This window comes from Vanellus vanellus (assembly GCF_965231255.1).
Source record: "Vanellus vanellus genome assembly, contig: HAP1_SCAFFOLD_66, whole genome shotgun sequence".
Lineage (NCBI taxonomy): Eukaryota > Metazoa > Chordata > Aves > Charadriiformes > Charadriidae > Vanellus > Vanellus vanellus.
In genome coordinates this window covers 815968-832662 of record NW_028128221.1, presented here as the reverse complement: position 1 = coordinate 832662, position 16695 = coordinate 815968, and the positions used below count along the sequence as shown (strand labels likewise).

Below are 16695 nucleotides of genomic sequence, written 5' to 3'. Positions count from 1 at the left end.
GGTCGAGGAGGAACGATGAGAGTGGCCACACTGCACAGATAACTGGAGGAACGGTTGGGGTCAGTGTGGGCAGAGGAATCTAGCAGGGACAGCAGTGCCCAGGAAGCCGCATCAGTAACGCCATGGCGGTCCCAGGCGACCGAGCTACCAGCACCTGAAACACCAAATCTCTTCACCGATGGAACAAACCTGGGAGGAGAGGGAGGAAGTGACCTGGGGTGGGTCCCTTGTTTGGGAGGAGAGACAAGGGAGGAGAAAGGGAGGAGTCAAGGAAGATGAGGGGGATGTTCAAGCAGGGAAAATGGAGACAAGGGGGGATCAATCCCCTGAAATCCGGCTCTTCCTTCTGGGACTGAGAGCCCTGTTGGCTTCTCACTCTTTGCTGTGGTCAGCAATTTCTCTTGTCACGCTCAGGAGTTTCACACCGTCTGTTCAATTAGCTACGGCTTACGCTGGGCCCTAATCTCCAGCTGTGTGCCTTAATGCATAGCCCCAAAGTTGTCTGCAGGTCACATCACTGTTTCCTATCCTCCATGTGCCAGTCTTCTGCGTCCCATGGTGGCTCTGAGCACCCTCCTCTCTGACCAGGCACCGTTTCAGCCCCTGGGAGTCACTCTCCCTTCGTGCCCTGCTGTCTGCCTGCGGCCTCATTGGCAGGCGCCGGGCATGCAAGTCCTTGCCTTGCACCGGAGACTGAATTGGACTCAAGCACGCTCAGCTGTGAAAATCAGGAACTTTATTTCTACAACCGAGTCAACATCAGCCCTTCTGCGCTCAGAGGAGCGCGGGCAGGACAGAGCAGGCCTTGGCACTGAGGATGCCTTTGGCTCAGCAGGCATTGCCCCGGAAGGAAATGGTCGTGGAACAGGGCGGCCTGCTCTGGAGCCTCTTCGTCACGCTGCTCAAGCCTTTTTCCCCCACAGGACCTGCAGCAACTCCTGCAGCCGACTAAAGAATTCCACCAGCTTCTGGAGTGGAAATGGGCAGGAGCTAATCGTGCCCGGTGGTGTTGGTGTTGGCCTTGGCCTCTGATAGGGGGTTGAGGCGGTGAGAAAATGACTCCAAGCCCGTGCTGTTGGAGTACCCCTTACTGCTGGGTGCAGTCCCATCTGGACCAGGATCCAGTCGTAGAAGTGCTGGGTGGAGGTGTAGACTCCGGGCCGTTTGGCTCTGGCACAGCCTCTCCCCCAGCTGGTCACCCCAACAAGCCAGAAGTAGTCCGCGTTGTTGTCTTTGCACACCAGGGGACCACCACTGTCACCCTGCAGGGGAGGAGAGAGGGTTGAGGTGGTGTTGGGTGGCCGCTGTCAGCGCTCTGGCCGGCTCCTTCTCTCTCCCAGCACCTGCCAGAGCTCTGCTCACTGCACACAACGGCGCTGCTCCGGCGCTGGAGCCTACAGAGCCTCGTGTGGGAGGGGGTGGAGGGCCTGTAAGGTCGGGCGCTCTCTCATCTCTGCACAGTGCTCCCGGCTGTGTGGAAGGGGGATGCTTTGGGATCTGGACCTATGGGCTGCCGGGAGCACAGGATGGGCTTTCTGGGCAGCGTCCCCGGGCTCTGGGACAAGGCGGGGACTGGGCAAGGACCTGCAGCTGGGGAAGGGGAGGTGAGCACCAGCAGCAGTGGAGACCCAGCGGTGGCAGGGTGACTTGCCAGGCCAAGCACGTGCCGGGCGATGTTTGGGCGTTGCGAGAGGGCTGCCGGTGCTGCCGGGGCTTGACTTGCAGCACGTCCTACCTGGCAGGTGTCGATGCCACCCTGCGGATAGCCAGCACACAGGTTGTGGCTGTGGATGGCCCCTCTGTACCACCCGCTGCTGTTGCAGAGGTTGACATCAATGAGCTGGACCTTGGCCTCCTGCAGGACATCCGTTGACCCTGCAGCTGTGAGCACAGAAAGCAATGAAGCCCCAGCAGCTCCCCCCCTGCCTGGGTGAACCCCTTCCCTAGGGCTTGGCTTTGCGTCCTGAAGGCACTGTGCCCGTGTTTCCCCTCTGTCTGGCTTTGGGCGGTGGGTCAGCCCATTCTCCCTGGAGGCATATGTCCCCGCAGCCTCACTCCGGCTTTCGCCTCTGCTCTCGGGAAGCCCAACCCCTCTCCCCAGTGTGCCGAGCTTGCACTCAGGACACCAGCACTTTGGGGGAACTCACATCTTGCAGTGGTGGCGCCCCAACCGCTGACGTAGCAGGTGTGCAGCTCTGACACTCTAAGTGAGGCGTCGGGCACACAGGCAAGCTGGGTGTAGTAGTTGCACTGGACCGGCTGGTCCAGCTCCAGCAGGGCGATGTCGTTCCTCTGCGTGATATTCCTGTAGTGCTCGTGAACCAGCAGCCGCTTAATATGGCGCACTTGGGCCTCGGGGCCCAGCCGAGTCAACTGGGTGGCCCCGATCACCACGCGCCACATGCTGATGTGCCTGGAAGGCAGATGGAGAGGGGGGTCAGAGGGAGCGGAGCCACGCGCTGCAGCAGCCCCGCCGTTCCCTGCCTTCTGCTTCCCAAGGCAGAGAGGAGAGCAGTGCCACGCAGGCTGCCACCGCCCTGGCATGCCTTAGGCACGAGCCATGTGGCGCTGGAGGCTGCTAGGAAGCAGTGGCCCGAGCCCAGCCTTCTCCTGAGCAGTCTCTGGGCTGGGCTCGGCAGTGCCCAGGCACTGGGCGTACTGGCAGGAACGGGGATGGGAGTAGCAGGCGGTGCTGCACGCAGGGCACCCGCGAGGGTGGTGGGGACAGCCCCCTTCCCTGGCCCTCCTTACCTGGCCTCGATGAAGCAGTGTGCCGCCGTGAGGACCCACTGTGGGCTGATGAGGGACCCTCCGCAGATGTGCCCCGTGCCTGCTTCCCAGGGGTCCTGGATGCTGACGATCCAGGGCCAGGCTCCTGGACGGGCATTGGTGCCACCCACCACGCGCGACATGCCGTACTGGTAAGCCATGGGCCGGAGCCCGCAGGTCCCTCTGTAACCAGAAACTCATGACTGTCCTGCTCCACGGCGTGCTGCGCTTCAGGCTGAAGGTCAGCCCTCTTCCCTCCCCACAAGGCGCTGCACGGACAGCAGGGCCAGGGAACCCCCTGGGGCGGGCGTGCGTGCGCCCCTGTTTCTGCCTGAGCCCCGCAGAGGAGCTGTGCCAGCAGCCGGGGTGCTGGCCAGGATCTGAGGCTCCCAGGCGGGGTTGGGGAAGCTGTGGCCACGGGGGACAAGCGGGCTCCCTCCAGTGAACCCCATCAGGGTTGCCCAAGCTCCCCCCCAGAGCCTGGGGCCACTTACCCACAGCTGTCCCACGCGCCTTGCACAGGCCAGCACAGGGCCAGCAGGACGACGACGAGGAGCAGTTTCATTGCTGCCAGTGGCGGCACGTGGCACCTGCAAGAAGCGAACCGAGGGCCTGTCGCCACCAGTGCCGCAGCCGACGTAGTGCCCGCAGTGCTCACGCTGCCCACAGTGCTCTTGTTCCCGGGGCTGATGTCACAGAGTCGCTGGTTCCGGGCACCGGGCCCGGTGGCCTCTTGGCAGAAGGGGGGGCGCCATGGGGGGTTCCCGGCAGGAGGGGAGGCAGAAGCCGGCATGGGACACCCCCGACAGACCCCCGCTGAACGCTCTGCCTGCGGGACGAGGCTGTGCAGGCCCCGCGGCAGGCACCAGCGCCTGGCTGCGTGCGCTGCCTGCTGACAGCTGGCAGCAAAAAACCCCGTGTGGCATCGCGGCCTCTTGGGGAAGTTCACTGCCACCCCGCTCTCTGCAGCCCTGTGCCACCAGGGCCTTCCCAAAACACATACACCAGAGAACAGAACAGAACTGCTACAGGCAGCACGCACCTTTTTGGGTGTTGAGGGGCCCATCTGGCTACAGCCGCAGCAGGCAAGCGGTGATGCGCAAGCCAAATAAGCCAGGCGTACCCAAGCGGTGCCAACCTTCCCGCACAAAGCACGGTGAAAGGCAGGTGCAGCACAGTCCACACGGGCTATGTCAGCCACAGCAGCACCCTCCGGCAGGCTTTCTGTCCTTGCTGTCGCTGAGTTAGAGTGCTGCTCTGGGACAACACTGACAAGGGCAGTTGTGGCACCTGCTTTGCATGGCCAAAGACACGCAACGTTAAGCTCTAGACAGAGAAGGATGCTCCCGCTCTCAGCCCCACGGGCCATTCTCCATGGCTTGGGTAAACCCTTGTCATGGCTTAACCCCCACCACGCAGCCGCTCGCTTACCCCCTCTTCCCCCCGCAAGGGACAAGAGGGAGAAAAGGAGGGCAAAGAAAAAAAATCTCCTGGGTTGAGACAAAGACACTTGAATAGAACAATATCAGAGAAAGCAAAATAACACAAGAACAAGAAGAACACCAGGCACTCGCACTGCCCAGAAGCTGGCATCGTCCCGAGCAGTGATGGCGGGTTCCCACCCCCTGGCTAACCCCCATTTATATACTGGGCATGTCATCTATGGTGTGGAGTATTTCATTGGCCATTCCATCGCTCTGTCTGTTCTTCTATGGGAAGCTAAAAAAAAGTCCTTGAATTATGTAAACATCGCTTAACAACAACTAAACCCAATAGCTGTTATTGGCATTCCTGTCACAGCATCCCTAGAAAGAGAAATTGACCCTTGTCCAGCCTAAACCAGGACTCATGGGTCTGCCTTCTACAGCTGTATGGTGGAGCCTTGCGCCCGTGCTGGAGTGCGGGGCAGTCCTGGGAGAAAAGCAGGAGCCGGCCACGTGCGTTGCGTTTGCTGAGCAGGGCTGAGTCCCTGGAGCGCAGAGAGCAGTGGCTTGAAGAATGGCAGCGTCAAAGCTCATGCACGGTGTGGGAGCCTCCTGCTGCCACCCTGCCTTGTGTGGCCGGACGGAAGGCACACAGCTGAGTGCGCAACCTGGTCCCCGAGATGGCAGGGCAGGCTGGCTCTGAAAGTGGGAGAGCTGCTCTCGAGGCCCTCCTTGAGGAGTCTCATGGCTTCACAGGCGCCAGAACCGGGCCCCAAACTGGACTCACTCAAGGCTGCTTTGTTTTCTGAAATGTGACCTGAAGGTGGTGCCCCATATCTGCGTAGAGTAGACAGAAGGAAGCCTTAGAGAAGGCAGCTTGTCTTCCGTGGGTACTCTGCTATTCCAGCACCACGTTTGGCAGGTGGTCGAGGAGGAACGATGAGAGTGGCCACACTGCACAGATAACTGGAGGAACGGTTGGGGTCAGTGTGGGCAGAGGAATCTAGCAGGGACAGCAGTGCCCAGGAAGCCGCATCAGTAACGCCATGGCGGTCCCAGGCGACCGAGCTACCAGCACCTGAAACACCAAATCTCTTCACCGATGGAACAAACCTGGGAGGAGAGGGAGGAAGTGACCTGGGGTGGGTCCCTTGTTTGGGAGGAGAGACAAGGGAGGAGAAAGGGAGGAGTCAAGGAAGATGAGGGGGATGTTCAAGCAGGGAAAATGGAGACAAGGGGGGATCAATCCCCTGAAATCCGGCTCTTCCTTCTGGGACTGAGAGCCCTGTTGGCTTCTCACTCTTTGCTGTGGTCAGCAATTTCTCTTGTCACGCTCAGGAGTTTCACACCGTCTGTTCAATTAGCTACGGCTTACGCTGGGCCCTAATCTCCAGCTGTGTGCCTTAATGCATAGCCCCAAAGTTGTCTGCAGGTCACATCACTGTTTCCTATCCTCCATGTGCCAGTCTTCTGCGTCCCATGGTGGCTCTGAGCACCCTCCTCTCTGACCAGGCACCGTTTCAGCCCTTGGGAGTCACTCTCCCTTCGCGCCCTGCTGTCTGCCTGCGGCCTCATTGGCAGGCGCCGGGCATGCAAGTCCTTGCCTTGCACCGGAGACTGAATTGGACTCAAGCACGCTCAGCTGTGAAAATCAGGAACTTTATTTCTACAACCGAGTCAACATCAGCCCTTCTGCGCTCAGAGGAGCGCGGGCAGGACAGAGCAGGCCTTGGCACTGAGGCTGCCTTTGGCTCAGCAGGCATTGCCCCGGAAGGAAATGGTCGTGGAACGGGGCGGCCTGCTCTGGAGCCTCTTCGTCACGCTGCTCAAGCCTTTTTCCCCCACAGGACCTGCAGCAACTCCTGCAGCCGACTAAAGAATTCCACCAGCTTCTGGAGTGGAAATGGGCAGGAGCTAATCGTGCCCGGTGGTGTTGGTGTTGGCCTTGGCCTCTGATAGGGGGTTGAGGCGGTGAGAAAATGACTCCAAGCCCGTGCTGTTGGAGTACCCCTTACTGCTGGGTGCAGTCCCATCTGGACCAGGATCCAGTCGTAGAAGTGCTGGGTGGAGGTGTAGACTCCGGGCCGTTTGGCTCTGGCACAGCCTCTCCCCCAGCTGGTCACCCCAACAAGCCAGAAGTAGTCCGCGTTGTTGTCTTTGCACACCAGGGGACCACCACTGTCACCCTGCAGGGGAGGAGAGAGGGTTGAGGTGGTGTTGGGTGGCCGCTGTCAGCGCTCTGGCTGGCTCCTTCTCTCTCCCAGCACCTGCCAGAGCTCTGCTCACTGCACACAACGGCTCTGCTCCGGCGCTGGAGCCTACAGAGCCTCATGTGGGAGGGGGTGGAGGGCCTGTAAGGTCGGGCGCTCTCTCATCTCTGCACAGTGCTCCCGGCTGTGTGGAAGGGGGATGCTTTGGGATCTGGACCTATGGGCTGCCGGGAGCACAGGATGGGCTTTCTGGGCAGCGTCCCCGGGCTCTGGGACAAGGCGGGGACTGGGCAAGGACCTGCAGCTGGGGAAGGGGAGGTGAGCACCAGCAGCAGTGGAGACCCAGCGGTGGCAGGGTGACTTGCCAGGCCAAGCACGTGCCGGGCGATGTTTGGGCGTTGCGAGAGGGCTGCCGGTGCTGCCGGGGCTTGACTTGCAGCACGTCCTACCTGGCAGGTGTCGATGCCACCCTGCGGATAGCCAGCACACAGGTTGTGGCTGTGGATGGCCCCTCTGTACCACCCGCTGCTGTTGCAGAGGTTGACATCAATGAGCTGGACCTTGGCCTCCTGCAGGACATCCGTTGACCCTGCAGCTGTGAGCACAGAAAGCAATGAAGCCCCAGCAGCTCCCCCCCTGCCTGGGTGAACCCCTTCCCTAGGGCTTGGCTTTGCGTCCTGAAGGCACTGTGCCCGTGTTTCCCCTCTGTCTGGCTTTGGGCGGTGGGTCAGCCCATTCTCCCTGGAGGCATATGTCCCCGCAGCCTCACTCCGGCTTTCGCCTCTGCTCTCGGGAAGCCCAACCCCTCTCCCCAGTGTGCCGAGCTTGCACTCAGGACACCAGCACTTTGGGGGAACTCACATCTTGCAGTGGTGGCGCCCCAACCGCTGACGTAGCAGGTGTGCAGCTCTGACACTCTAAGTGAGGCGTCGGGCACACAGGCAAGCTGGGTGTAGTAGTTGCACTGGACCGGCTGGTCCAGCTCCAGCAGGGCGATGTCGTTCCTCTGCGTGATATTCCTGTAGTGCTCGTGAACCAGCAGCCGCTTAATATGGCGCACTTGGGCCTCGGGGCCCAGCCGAGTCAACTGGGTGGCCCCGATCACCACGCGCCACATGCTGATGTGCCTGGAAGGCAGATGGAGAGGGGGGTCAGAGGGAGCGGAGCCACGCGCTGCAGCAGCCCCGCCGTTCCCTGCCTTCTGCTTCCCAAGGCAGAGAGGAGAGCAGTGCCACGCAGGCTGCCACCGCCCTGGCATGCCTTAGGCACGAGCCATGTGGCGCTGGAGGCTGCTAGGAAGCAGTGGCCCGAGCCCAGCCTTCTCCTGAGCAGTCTCTGGGCTGGGCTCGGCAGTGCCCAGGCACTGGGCGTACTGGCAGGAACGGGGATGGGAGTAGCAGGCGGTGCTGCACGCAGGGCACCCGCGAGGGTGGTGGGGACAGCCCCCTTCCCTGGCCCTCCTTACCTGGCCTCGATGAAGCAGTGTGCCGCCGTGAGGACCCACTGTGGGCTGATGAGGGACCCTCCGCAGATGTGCCCCGTGCCTGCTTCCCAGGGGTCCTGGATGCTGACGATCCAGGGCCAGGCTCCTGGACGGGCATTGGTGCCACCCACCACGCGCGACATGCCGTACTGGTAAGCCATGGGCCGGAGCCCGCAGGTCCCTCTGTAACCAGAAACTCATGACTGTCCTGCTCCACGGCGTGCTGCGCTTCAGGCTGAAGGTCAGCCCTCTTCCCTCCCCACAAGGCGCTGCACGGACAGCAGGGCCAGGGAACCCCCTGGGGCGGGCGTGCGTGCGCCCCTGTTTCTGCCTGAGCCCCGCAGAGGAGCTGTGCCAGCAGCCGGGGTGCTGGCCAGGATCTGAGGCTCCCAGGCGGGGTTGGGGAAGCTGTGGCCACGGGGGACAAGCGGGCTCCCTCCAGTGAACCCCATCAGGGTTGCCCAAGCTCCCCCCCAGAGCCTGGGGCCACTTACCCACAGCTGTCCCACGCGCCTTGCACAGGCCAGCACAGGGCCAGCAGGACGACGACGAGGAGCAGTTTCATTGCTGCCAGTGGCGGCACGTGGCACCTGCAAGAAGCGAACCGAGGGCCTGTCGCCACCAGTGCCGCAGCCGACGTAGTGCCCGCAGTGCTCACGCTGCCCACGGTGCTCTTGTTCCCGGGGCTGATGTCACAGAGTCGCTGGTTCCGGGCACCGGGCCCGGTGGCCTCTTGGCAGAAGGGGGGGCGCCATGGGGGGTTCCCGGCAGGAGGGGAGGCAGAAGCCGGCATGGGACACCCCCGACAGACCCCCGCTGAACGCTCTGCCTGCGGGACGAGGCTGTGCAGGCCCCGCGGCAGGCAGCAGCGCCTGGCTGCGAGCGCTGCCTGCTGACAGCTGGCAGCAAAAAACCCCGTGTGGCATCGCGGCCTCTTGGGGAAGTTCACTGCCACCCCGCTCTCTGCAGCCCTTTGCCACCAGGGCCTTCCCAAAACACATACACCAGAGAACAGAACTGCTACAGGCAGCATGCACGGTTTTGGGTGTTGAGGGGCCCATCTGGCTACAGCCGCAGCAGGCAAGCGGTGATGTGCGAGCGGGACGAGTCCAGCACACCCACATGCTGCACTCCGTACCTATGCGCACGCCTGGGCGCACACACAGAATCACAGAATGGTTTAGGCTGGAAGGGACCTTGAACACCATCAAGTTCCAACCCCCCCAGCCTGGGCAGGGACACCTCCCACCAGCCCAGGTTGCCCAGAGCCCCGTCCAACCTGGCCTTGATCACTTCCAGGGATGGAGCAGCCACAGCTTCTCTGGGCAACCTGCGCCGGGGTCCAACACCCTCACAGTCAAGAATTTCTTCCTAAGATCTATTCTAAACCTCCCCTCTTCCAGTTTGAAGCCCTTCCCCCTCATCCCGTCACTACACGCCCTTGTAAAAAGTCCCTCCCCAGCTCTCCTGTCGGCCCTTCAGGGACTGGGAAATGCCGGCACGTCAGTTTGTGTGCTGCACTCTGTGTGTGCACGCATCGTGTGTGCCCTGTGTGTGGGTGCACTCGGTGTCTGGGTGCACTCCGTGTCCCGGTACCCACACGGTGGGTGCACACTGTTTACGTGCAGTGTGGTGTAGATGAGCCTGTGAGCGTGCGCACTGCAGGTATGCGTTCACTGGGTCGAGCGCGTGCCGTGTGTGCGGGCATTTTGTGCGTATGCTGGCAGGCTGTGTGTGCCCGCACTGTGTGTGTGTGCGCGTGCTGCATGTGCATGCCTTCCACGCTCTGTGCATGACGTGCACGAGCACTGTGTGCATTACGTGGGGTGTTCCATGTGTGGTGGGGGCGTGTTTGGGGTGTTAGCTCCACCGAATTTGCCCCAGACTAAAATTCAATACAGTGAGTGTGTTTCTCACAATTTGGGGGCTCGTCCAGGAGACCTGAAGCCCACGTTCGGAGCCTTGGACGGGTGAGTAGACCGGGACGGCGCGCCACTGCTGATTTCAGCAATCCTCGGATTCTCCCCGCCCTCGGTGACGGACCAGCGGCAACAGCCCGGTGAAGGGGCTCGTGGACCAAAGAGGGGTCCCAGGGATAACCGTGGCAGCCGATAATACTTGTGCACGAGACCCAGGTAAGAAAATTGACTGTTAAGTATTGCTCGGGCGGCTGAGTGACGGGGGATTGAGAGTGGTGTGAGTGAGACACGGACTAGATCTGCGAAGCGAGTGCGGAGTCTTTCTAACCGCAGTTCCGTATCTCCGCGAGGAGACTGGCCGGTGAAGAGACGAAGCGAAAGGCTGGAGTTGAGAGATCCCCCGGGGTAAAAAAATGGGACAAGGGAAAAGTAAAAAGGAATCTAAGGGAAAAGCTGATTAGGGAATTCCAGAAATACCTCCGGACAGTCCATTCGGGAGGATGTTGTTACAACGGGGGCAGGAAGGAGAGTCCTGCACCCGGGGTAAGGACAAAGCAAAGATGATCAATTACTGTATGTTTAAATGGACCAAAGAGCCCATGAGGCCAGACAGGTTGTATTGGCCAAAGTATGGTTCTGTAGAGGGACAGCTGTGTCAAGCACTAAATGTATACGTTAACTCTATAGAATCATTTGATCAAGAAGAAAGCGAGTATGCAGCGTGTTGGAAAGGAGCTGCAGGGGTTTTTAAATGGGAGACACAAAAGGAGAAGGAGAAGGAGGAGGACCAGAGACCAGTCTGGGATCCTCTTGAATACTTACCTCCCCCATATAACCCGGACCCTCCGGAAGGCACGAGAGAGCCTCAGGCCCCCGTTAGAAGGGAATGCCAGAGGAGACGGAGGCGGGAAGTGGGGAGGTCCGTAGTGGAAGAAAAAGAGGAGATGACGGAACCAATTGGGCTGCATCCTTTACGGGAGGTCCCAATGCCAGGAGTTCAAAATGGGGCAGGATTTGTGAATGTGCCCCTAACCAGTACGGAAGTCAGGAACTTTAAAAAAGAAATGAAGAAATTGTTGGAAGATCCCCTAGGTTTGTCAAAACAATTAGACCAATTTTTAGGTCCAAATGTATACACTTGGGAAGAAATGGGAACTTTGTTCTCCCTTGAGGAAAGACAAATGATCCCTGTAGCAGGGACGAGAATATGGGAAAGGAAAAACGTTCATGGGGTGGTGGGGGACCAAAAGTTACCCCTACAAAGACCTGATTGGAATCAAAATGACTCCGCAAGGAGAAGAAACATGTCTGATTATCGGACATTAATTATAAGGAGAATTAAAGAGGCAGCCCCGAGGGGGTCAAATGTGAGCAAAGCCGTTGGCAGTAAACAAGGGAAAGAGGAATCGCTGATGGAATGGTTGAAGAGGCTCTGAAGGAATATTCAGCAGTTTTCTGTGACTGATCCAGAGACTGTGGCTGGCCAGAAATTATTAAAAAATAAATTTTGTCACCCATGCCTGGCCAGCTATTAGGAAAAAAATGAAAAAGATGGAAGACTGGCATGAGAGAGGAATGAATGAGCTGTTACGAGAAGCACAAAGAGTATATGTGAAGCGCGATGAGGAGAATCAGAGGGCAAAAGCAAAACTAATGGTGGCGACTGTAAAAGAAATAACAAAAACTAAAGATAAAGCGCCCCAGAATCCGGGGCCAGGGATGAGAGAACACAAGATACAGGGAGCCCATCTGCTGCCGCTCAAAAAGCCCATGTGAATGAAATCAGGAGCCCCAGAGGGCGGAAAGTGTTACCATTGTGGGCAGGAAGAACATTTTAAGAGAGAGTGTCCCAGGCGAAAGAGAGATCAACGAGTGTTTAAAAATCTGTCAACAGGAAGAATACGCTCCCGAGTAAGGGTGTCAAGGGCTCTGCCTGCTGGGGGAAGAAAGAATTAGTGAGCCCTTGATAAATTTAAAATTGGGCCCCCAGGAGGAAATTTACGCCTTTTTAGTAGACTCAGGAGCTGAGAAGTCTTGTATTATGAAATTGCCTTTGAATGGGAAAATCCAGACACCGGGAAGAAGCAGCAACTCCGCTGGACCTCCCTGCCTCAAGGATTCACAAAATCCCCAAATATATTTGAACAGATGCTAGAGAAAATTTTAGGGCAGAACCGCAGTAAGAATCTTGCAATATGGAAATGATCTGTTGGTATCAGGAGAGAGGGAGCAAAAAGTCAGAAAGAGACATCGATACTTTGCTGAATGTTTTTTTTTTTTTTGGAGAACAAGAGTTAAGAGTCTCAACGACACAACTGCAATTTGTACAAAAAGAAGTAAAGTATTTAAGGCATCTAATTAGCAATAGAAAAAGAAAAATCAATCCAGAACGAATTACAGCATTAAGTGTCCCAAGAACGAAATGAGAAATAAAGAAGATTTTAAGGTTACTAGAGTACTGTAAATTATGGGCTAAAGGATACACTCAATCAATAAAATTTCTGTATGACAAACTTGTAAAAGACAGTCCAATACAGCGGACAGAAGACAAACAAGAGCAATTTAATAATTAAAGCAGAAGTTAACAGAAGCCCCGGGTTTAGCCCTCCCCTCCCTGGAAAAAAAAAAAATCACCTTTTTATAAACATGGAAGAAGGGATAGTGCATGGAGTCGTAATGCAGGAACGGGGCGGAGAAAGGAAACCGGTGGCACACCTATCCAAAATTAATGGACCCGGTATGTTGGGGGTGGCCCACATGCATACAGGCAGTAGTGGCCACAGCAATATTAGTAGAAAAAAGCCAAAAATTAACCTCTAGAAGAACCCTAATTGTACATACCCCCCCACTGTAAGAACTATCTTATCTCAAAAGTCTGGCCGGTGGTTAACAGATTCCAGAACTTTGAAGTACGAAACCATTTTAATAGAAAAGAATGATTTGACCCTGGTGGTAGACGGAAACCTGAATCCTTCACAACTCCTGTAGGAACAGGCAAGTGGGGAGCCGCACCATGATTGATTAGATTTTATAAATTACCAAACCAGGGTAAGAGAAGACCTAATAAACACACGAGTGCCCTATGTAAAAAAAAAAAAAAAAAACAAACAACAAAACCAAAAAACTATCCAACAACTTTTTATAGACGGTTCCTCCTGATGTATAGATAGAAAGAGAGCAAGTAGTTATGTCATCATTTTGGGGGAAGAAAAAGCAGTAATTGAAGAAGGAGGATTACCAGCAAATTAGTCAGCCCAGAGTTGTGAACTATATGCTCTGAAGAGAGCTTTAGATTATCTCCAGGGAAAAGAAGGCATTATCTATACAGATTCAAAGTACGCATGTGGAAATTAACCATGGAAAGGAAGTCTCGTGTTTTTGCTTTGACAGGAAAAAGCCCTGGAGAGCCTTCAGAAGGCGCATAAGAGTCCGTGCTGCTGCATGAGAGCGACAGACAGCAAAAGCCTCAAAAGTGCCTTCGGACTGGGGTGGCACCAAACCCCTTCGACCCCACTTTGCTGCTATTGTAATTGTTGCGTGTATCTACGGGTTAAGTGTAAGAATTGTAATAAAGTCATTTTAGGTCCCCGTGGCAGACAGGAGCAGTACCTCTCCCAAGTCCTCGATCTTTAGTGTATCCGATGTGGGAATACAACCCCAATAGATAAGTGTAAGTGGATTAGACATTATTGTTGCAGAACCCACAGAGAATTACGTAATGTGGACCGACCCAACCAGAATGTTCACATATCCTCGAAATATCAACTCCAATATGAGTTCTGGGACTGAAGAAAGGACCCTATTGTGCCACAAGAATCAGAGATACCGAACTAAAGAGGATGGAGGGCAAGACCAGGTTGGCCTCTGGACTCGCTGCCAAGAAGAACTATTTATCGGCTGTTGGAGGCACCCCAATAGGCACGAGAGGTAGGAACATAAGCCAGGCTGGACGTCCACTTCCAGTGGTATTATCACTAGAGGTATCTCTAGTACCTGGTGACAAACTTAAGAATAGGCAGAACAAGATGAAGAGCAACCAACCCAATCATTAGGAGAAACTCTCATTTTTCAGTCATGGATTTTCACGTGTTTTCTTTTCAAGCCACCCAAAGAGGGCACGCTTTTATAGCCATCAGCAATTAAGTTCTCCGTCCCCTCCAGAAAAGCCTTTTCCTAAAGGCACTCTCCTCCCAAGGGCAGACCCACAAAAAGAAGCCCTCTCTGCTTAATCCATTTCACAGAGACTTTCAAATGCAAAATAGAATTAAACAGGACGTCTTTTCCCCGCTTCAGGGAAAGCCACTAATAGAGACCTTGGCAACATATTTAGCAAATCTGTCATTGTAATGCCTTTGCATTGCCCATTTCCAGCTGGAGAGCAGGTTGAAAGGATTCTCATAAAAAAAACAAAAACAAAAACAAAAAACAAAAACCAATCCAACCACAGAACATATTCCTGTCTAGAGGGTAATTTTATGAAAATAGGACAGAAGTGAAATTCCTGTGAAACAGAGGGGTTATGATTGTTACCGTCTTCTTCAGCCGTATCAATCTGAATGTCTTTTTACAGGTACAAGGCAACAAGAAACATTTTTGAGGTGCAAAAAAAACCCCACCTATTCACCTCTTTACCCCAAAGATCTTTTCACCACACGGATTCCACCACCAATACACAGCTGCTAAATATCCCCGGCTGCTGCCGATCCGTAAGAAACCCTTCAAAATACAAGAGAACGCTGAGCCCGGTGCGCTGACGGTGCAGCCAGGGCTGTGAGTCGGAGCCCCTGAGGACGGAGTCGCAGCCCCTGAGGTTGAAATCAGCCCCACACTTAGGCACAACCCGGGGTTTTAAGCCTCGCTACAAACCAAACACCCACCTTTGAAAAAAAATAAAACAAACAGTGAGATTCACCTCAAAATAAACCATGTTCTTGACACAGAAGGGGCACTGGTCCATGGCCGCCAGCGCTCTTAGGGCCAGTTCGATGGGGCTTCGCTTGACCTGGAGCAGAACTCGAGGGCGTGAGGACAACAAGCCCCCTACACAAAATCTAAAAAAAGGAAAAGTTCAATAAGATTTGCTGTTACTCACCCACCAAAGCCTAACCACTACAACTGGCCCTTTCACAACCATGCCTGATCGCAGAAGAAAACTGAAATATCCCAATTCCCGCTTCAAACACAAGGCGTGGAGCTGCCCACACCCCACGTGTGGGCTGGGCAGACGGGGGGCTCTTCTCAAAACCCGCAGGAAGAGAAAGGGCAGGAGTGTTTTCCCAGCCCTGGAAGAGGTGTGGGGAGAAGGTGGGAGGGAGGAAAAGACTGCCCAGGAGTGGGGTTGGCGGAAGGAAGGGGCTCCATCCCTGAGGGAAACGCTGCTCCTGACAACGCAGGAGGCTGTGGGGCCACCCCAGAGATGGATCTGGGGGCTCTCCCTGAGGGAAACACCATTCCCAGCCTTGCAGAAAGCTGTGGGGCTGCCCCAGGGATGGGTTTGGGGGCTTTTCCCTGAGGGAAACGCTGCTCCCAGCCCTGCAGGAGGCTGTGGGGACACCCTGGGGATAGGTTTGGGGTTAAGGGGGTTTCTATCCCTGAGGGAATCATTGCTCCCACCCATGCAGGAGGCTGTAGGGCAACGGCAGGGATGGATCTGGGGCTCTCCCTGAGGGAAACACCATTCCCAGCCACACAGGAGGCTGTTAGGACACCCTGGGAATAGGTTTGGGGGCTCTTCCTGAGGGAAACGCCATTCCCAGCCATGCAGGAAGCTGTGGGGCTGCCCCAGGGATGGATTTGGGGGAGTTTGGTAGCTCTTCCTGAGGGAAAACGCTGCTCTCGGCCTCACAGGAGGCTGTGCCGCTGCCCTAGGCATGGGTCTGGGGTCTCTCCCTGAGGGAAACGCAATTCCTGGCCACGCAGGAGGCTGTGGGGACACCCAGGGATGGACCTGGGGGCTCTCCCTGAGGGAATTGCTGCTCCCGGCCTTGCAAGAGTCTGTAGGGCAACTGCAGGAATGGATTTGGGGCTCTCCCTTGTTGTAAAATCACCAGATTGTGGTTATAGCAGAAGTAGAATGTGAGAGCACTGGGTATTCTGAAACTCGCAAGCATAGAGCCCTCACTAGGTAATCATTGTTTTGTATCAAGGAACAAGTAGAACCTAGGTGAAACAATGAAGAATAGAATAGAGAAGTTTTGTTTAAGGCTAGTAATTATAGAAACCTGTTATACACCAGTGACGCTGCTTAGAAACCCCCTTACCCTTCCCATCTTGATTTAAATATCTAGACCCAAAGTAATAGATATTAATAGAAATAACCATTGATTATTTGGATATGGGTATTGAGAGTAATGTATAGTCAAGGGACCAATCAATGAAAATCAAACCCATAATAGGCATTTGGGAACTAGGTATGACCTAACCTAGCTGTAGCTTTGAAGTACCTGTCAAGAAAGCGATGAGTTGTAGGCCTGGTTAGTAAACCGAGAAAATCTTCTGGAGGTTCCAAGATTAAAGGGGGGGTGGAACTCTGTGACCAAGCTGAGCACGCGCAAGGACCGGGTTCAACCAGCGGACAGAGTGGGAAGACTACGGACGACCACCAGTGTACCTGAAGGCGCATGCATCATTGACATTTACATATATTAATGAGTTCCCGGAAATTGTATAAATATGTTAATTGTTTCTCGGAAATGCGATGAATATGTCTATTTGGATTGTATATAATTTTTGTAGCGGAGCAACTCGGTACGCACACTGGGTGGAGCGATCCCCTGTGCGCCCGGCGCCGTAATAAAGCAGTGCCTGCTTTCTATACTTAAATTAAGGCTTAGAAAGTTTGGTTCTGCTGATTTACGGTAACGGGGGCGGGGAGGGGGGGCGATAGGCGA

At 55.6% G+C, this 16695-nt stretch overlaps 1 protein-coding gene across 1 annotated transcript in view; it reads right to left on the bottom strand.

Moving 5' to 3' along the window:
• The window catches only part of LOC309684663 (transmembrane protease serine 9-like), a gene marked incomplete at both ends in the record, with an annotated part of 29204 nt that extends 14442 nt beyond the window's left edge, over window positions 1–14762 (bottom strand). The window contains 7 exons of the mRNA XM_082500530.1: window positions 1092–1262; window positions 1736–1875; window positions 2133–2352; window positions 6209–6379; window positions 6853–6992; window positions 7250–7469; window positions 14718–14762. Of these exons, the coding sequence (XP_082356656.1) occupies window positions 1092–1262; window positions 1736–1875; window positions 2133–2352; window positions 6209–6379; window positions 6853–6992; window positions 7250–7469; window positions 14718–14762 (1107 nt within the window). The remainder of the gene's footprint in view (window positions 1–1091; window positions 1263–1735; window positions 1876–2132; window positions 2353–6208; window positions 6380–6852; window positions 6993–7249; window positions 7470–14717) is intronic.
• Window positions 14763–16695: the final 1933 nt, after the last annotated feature.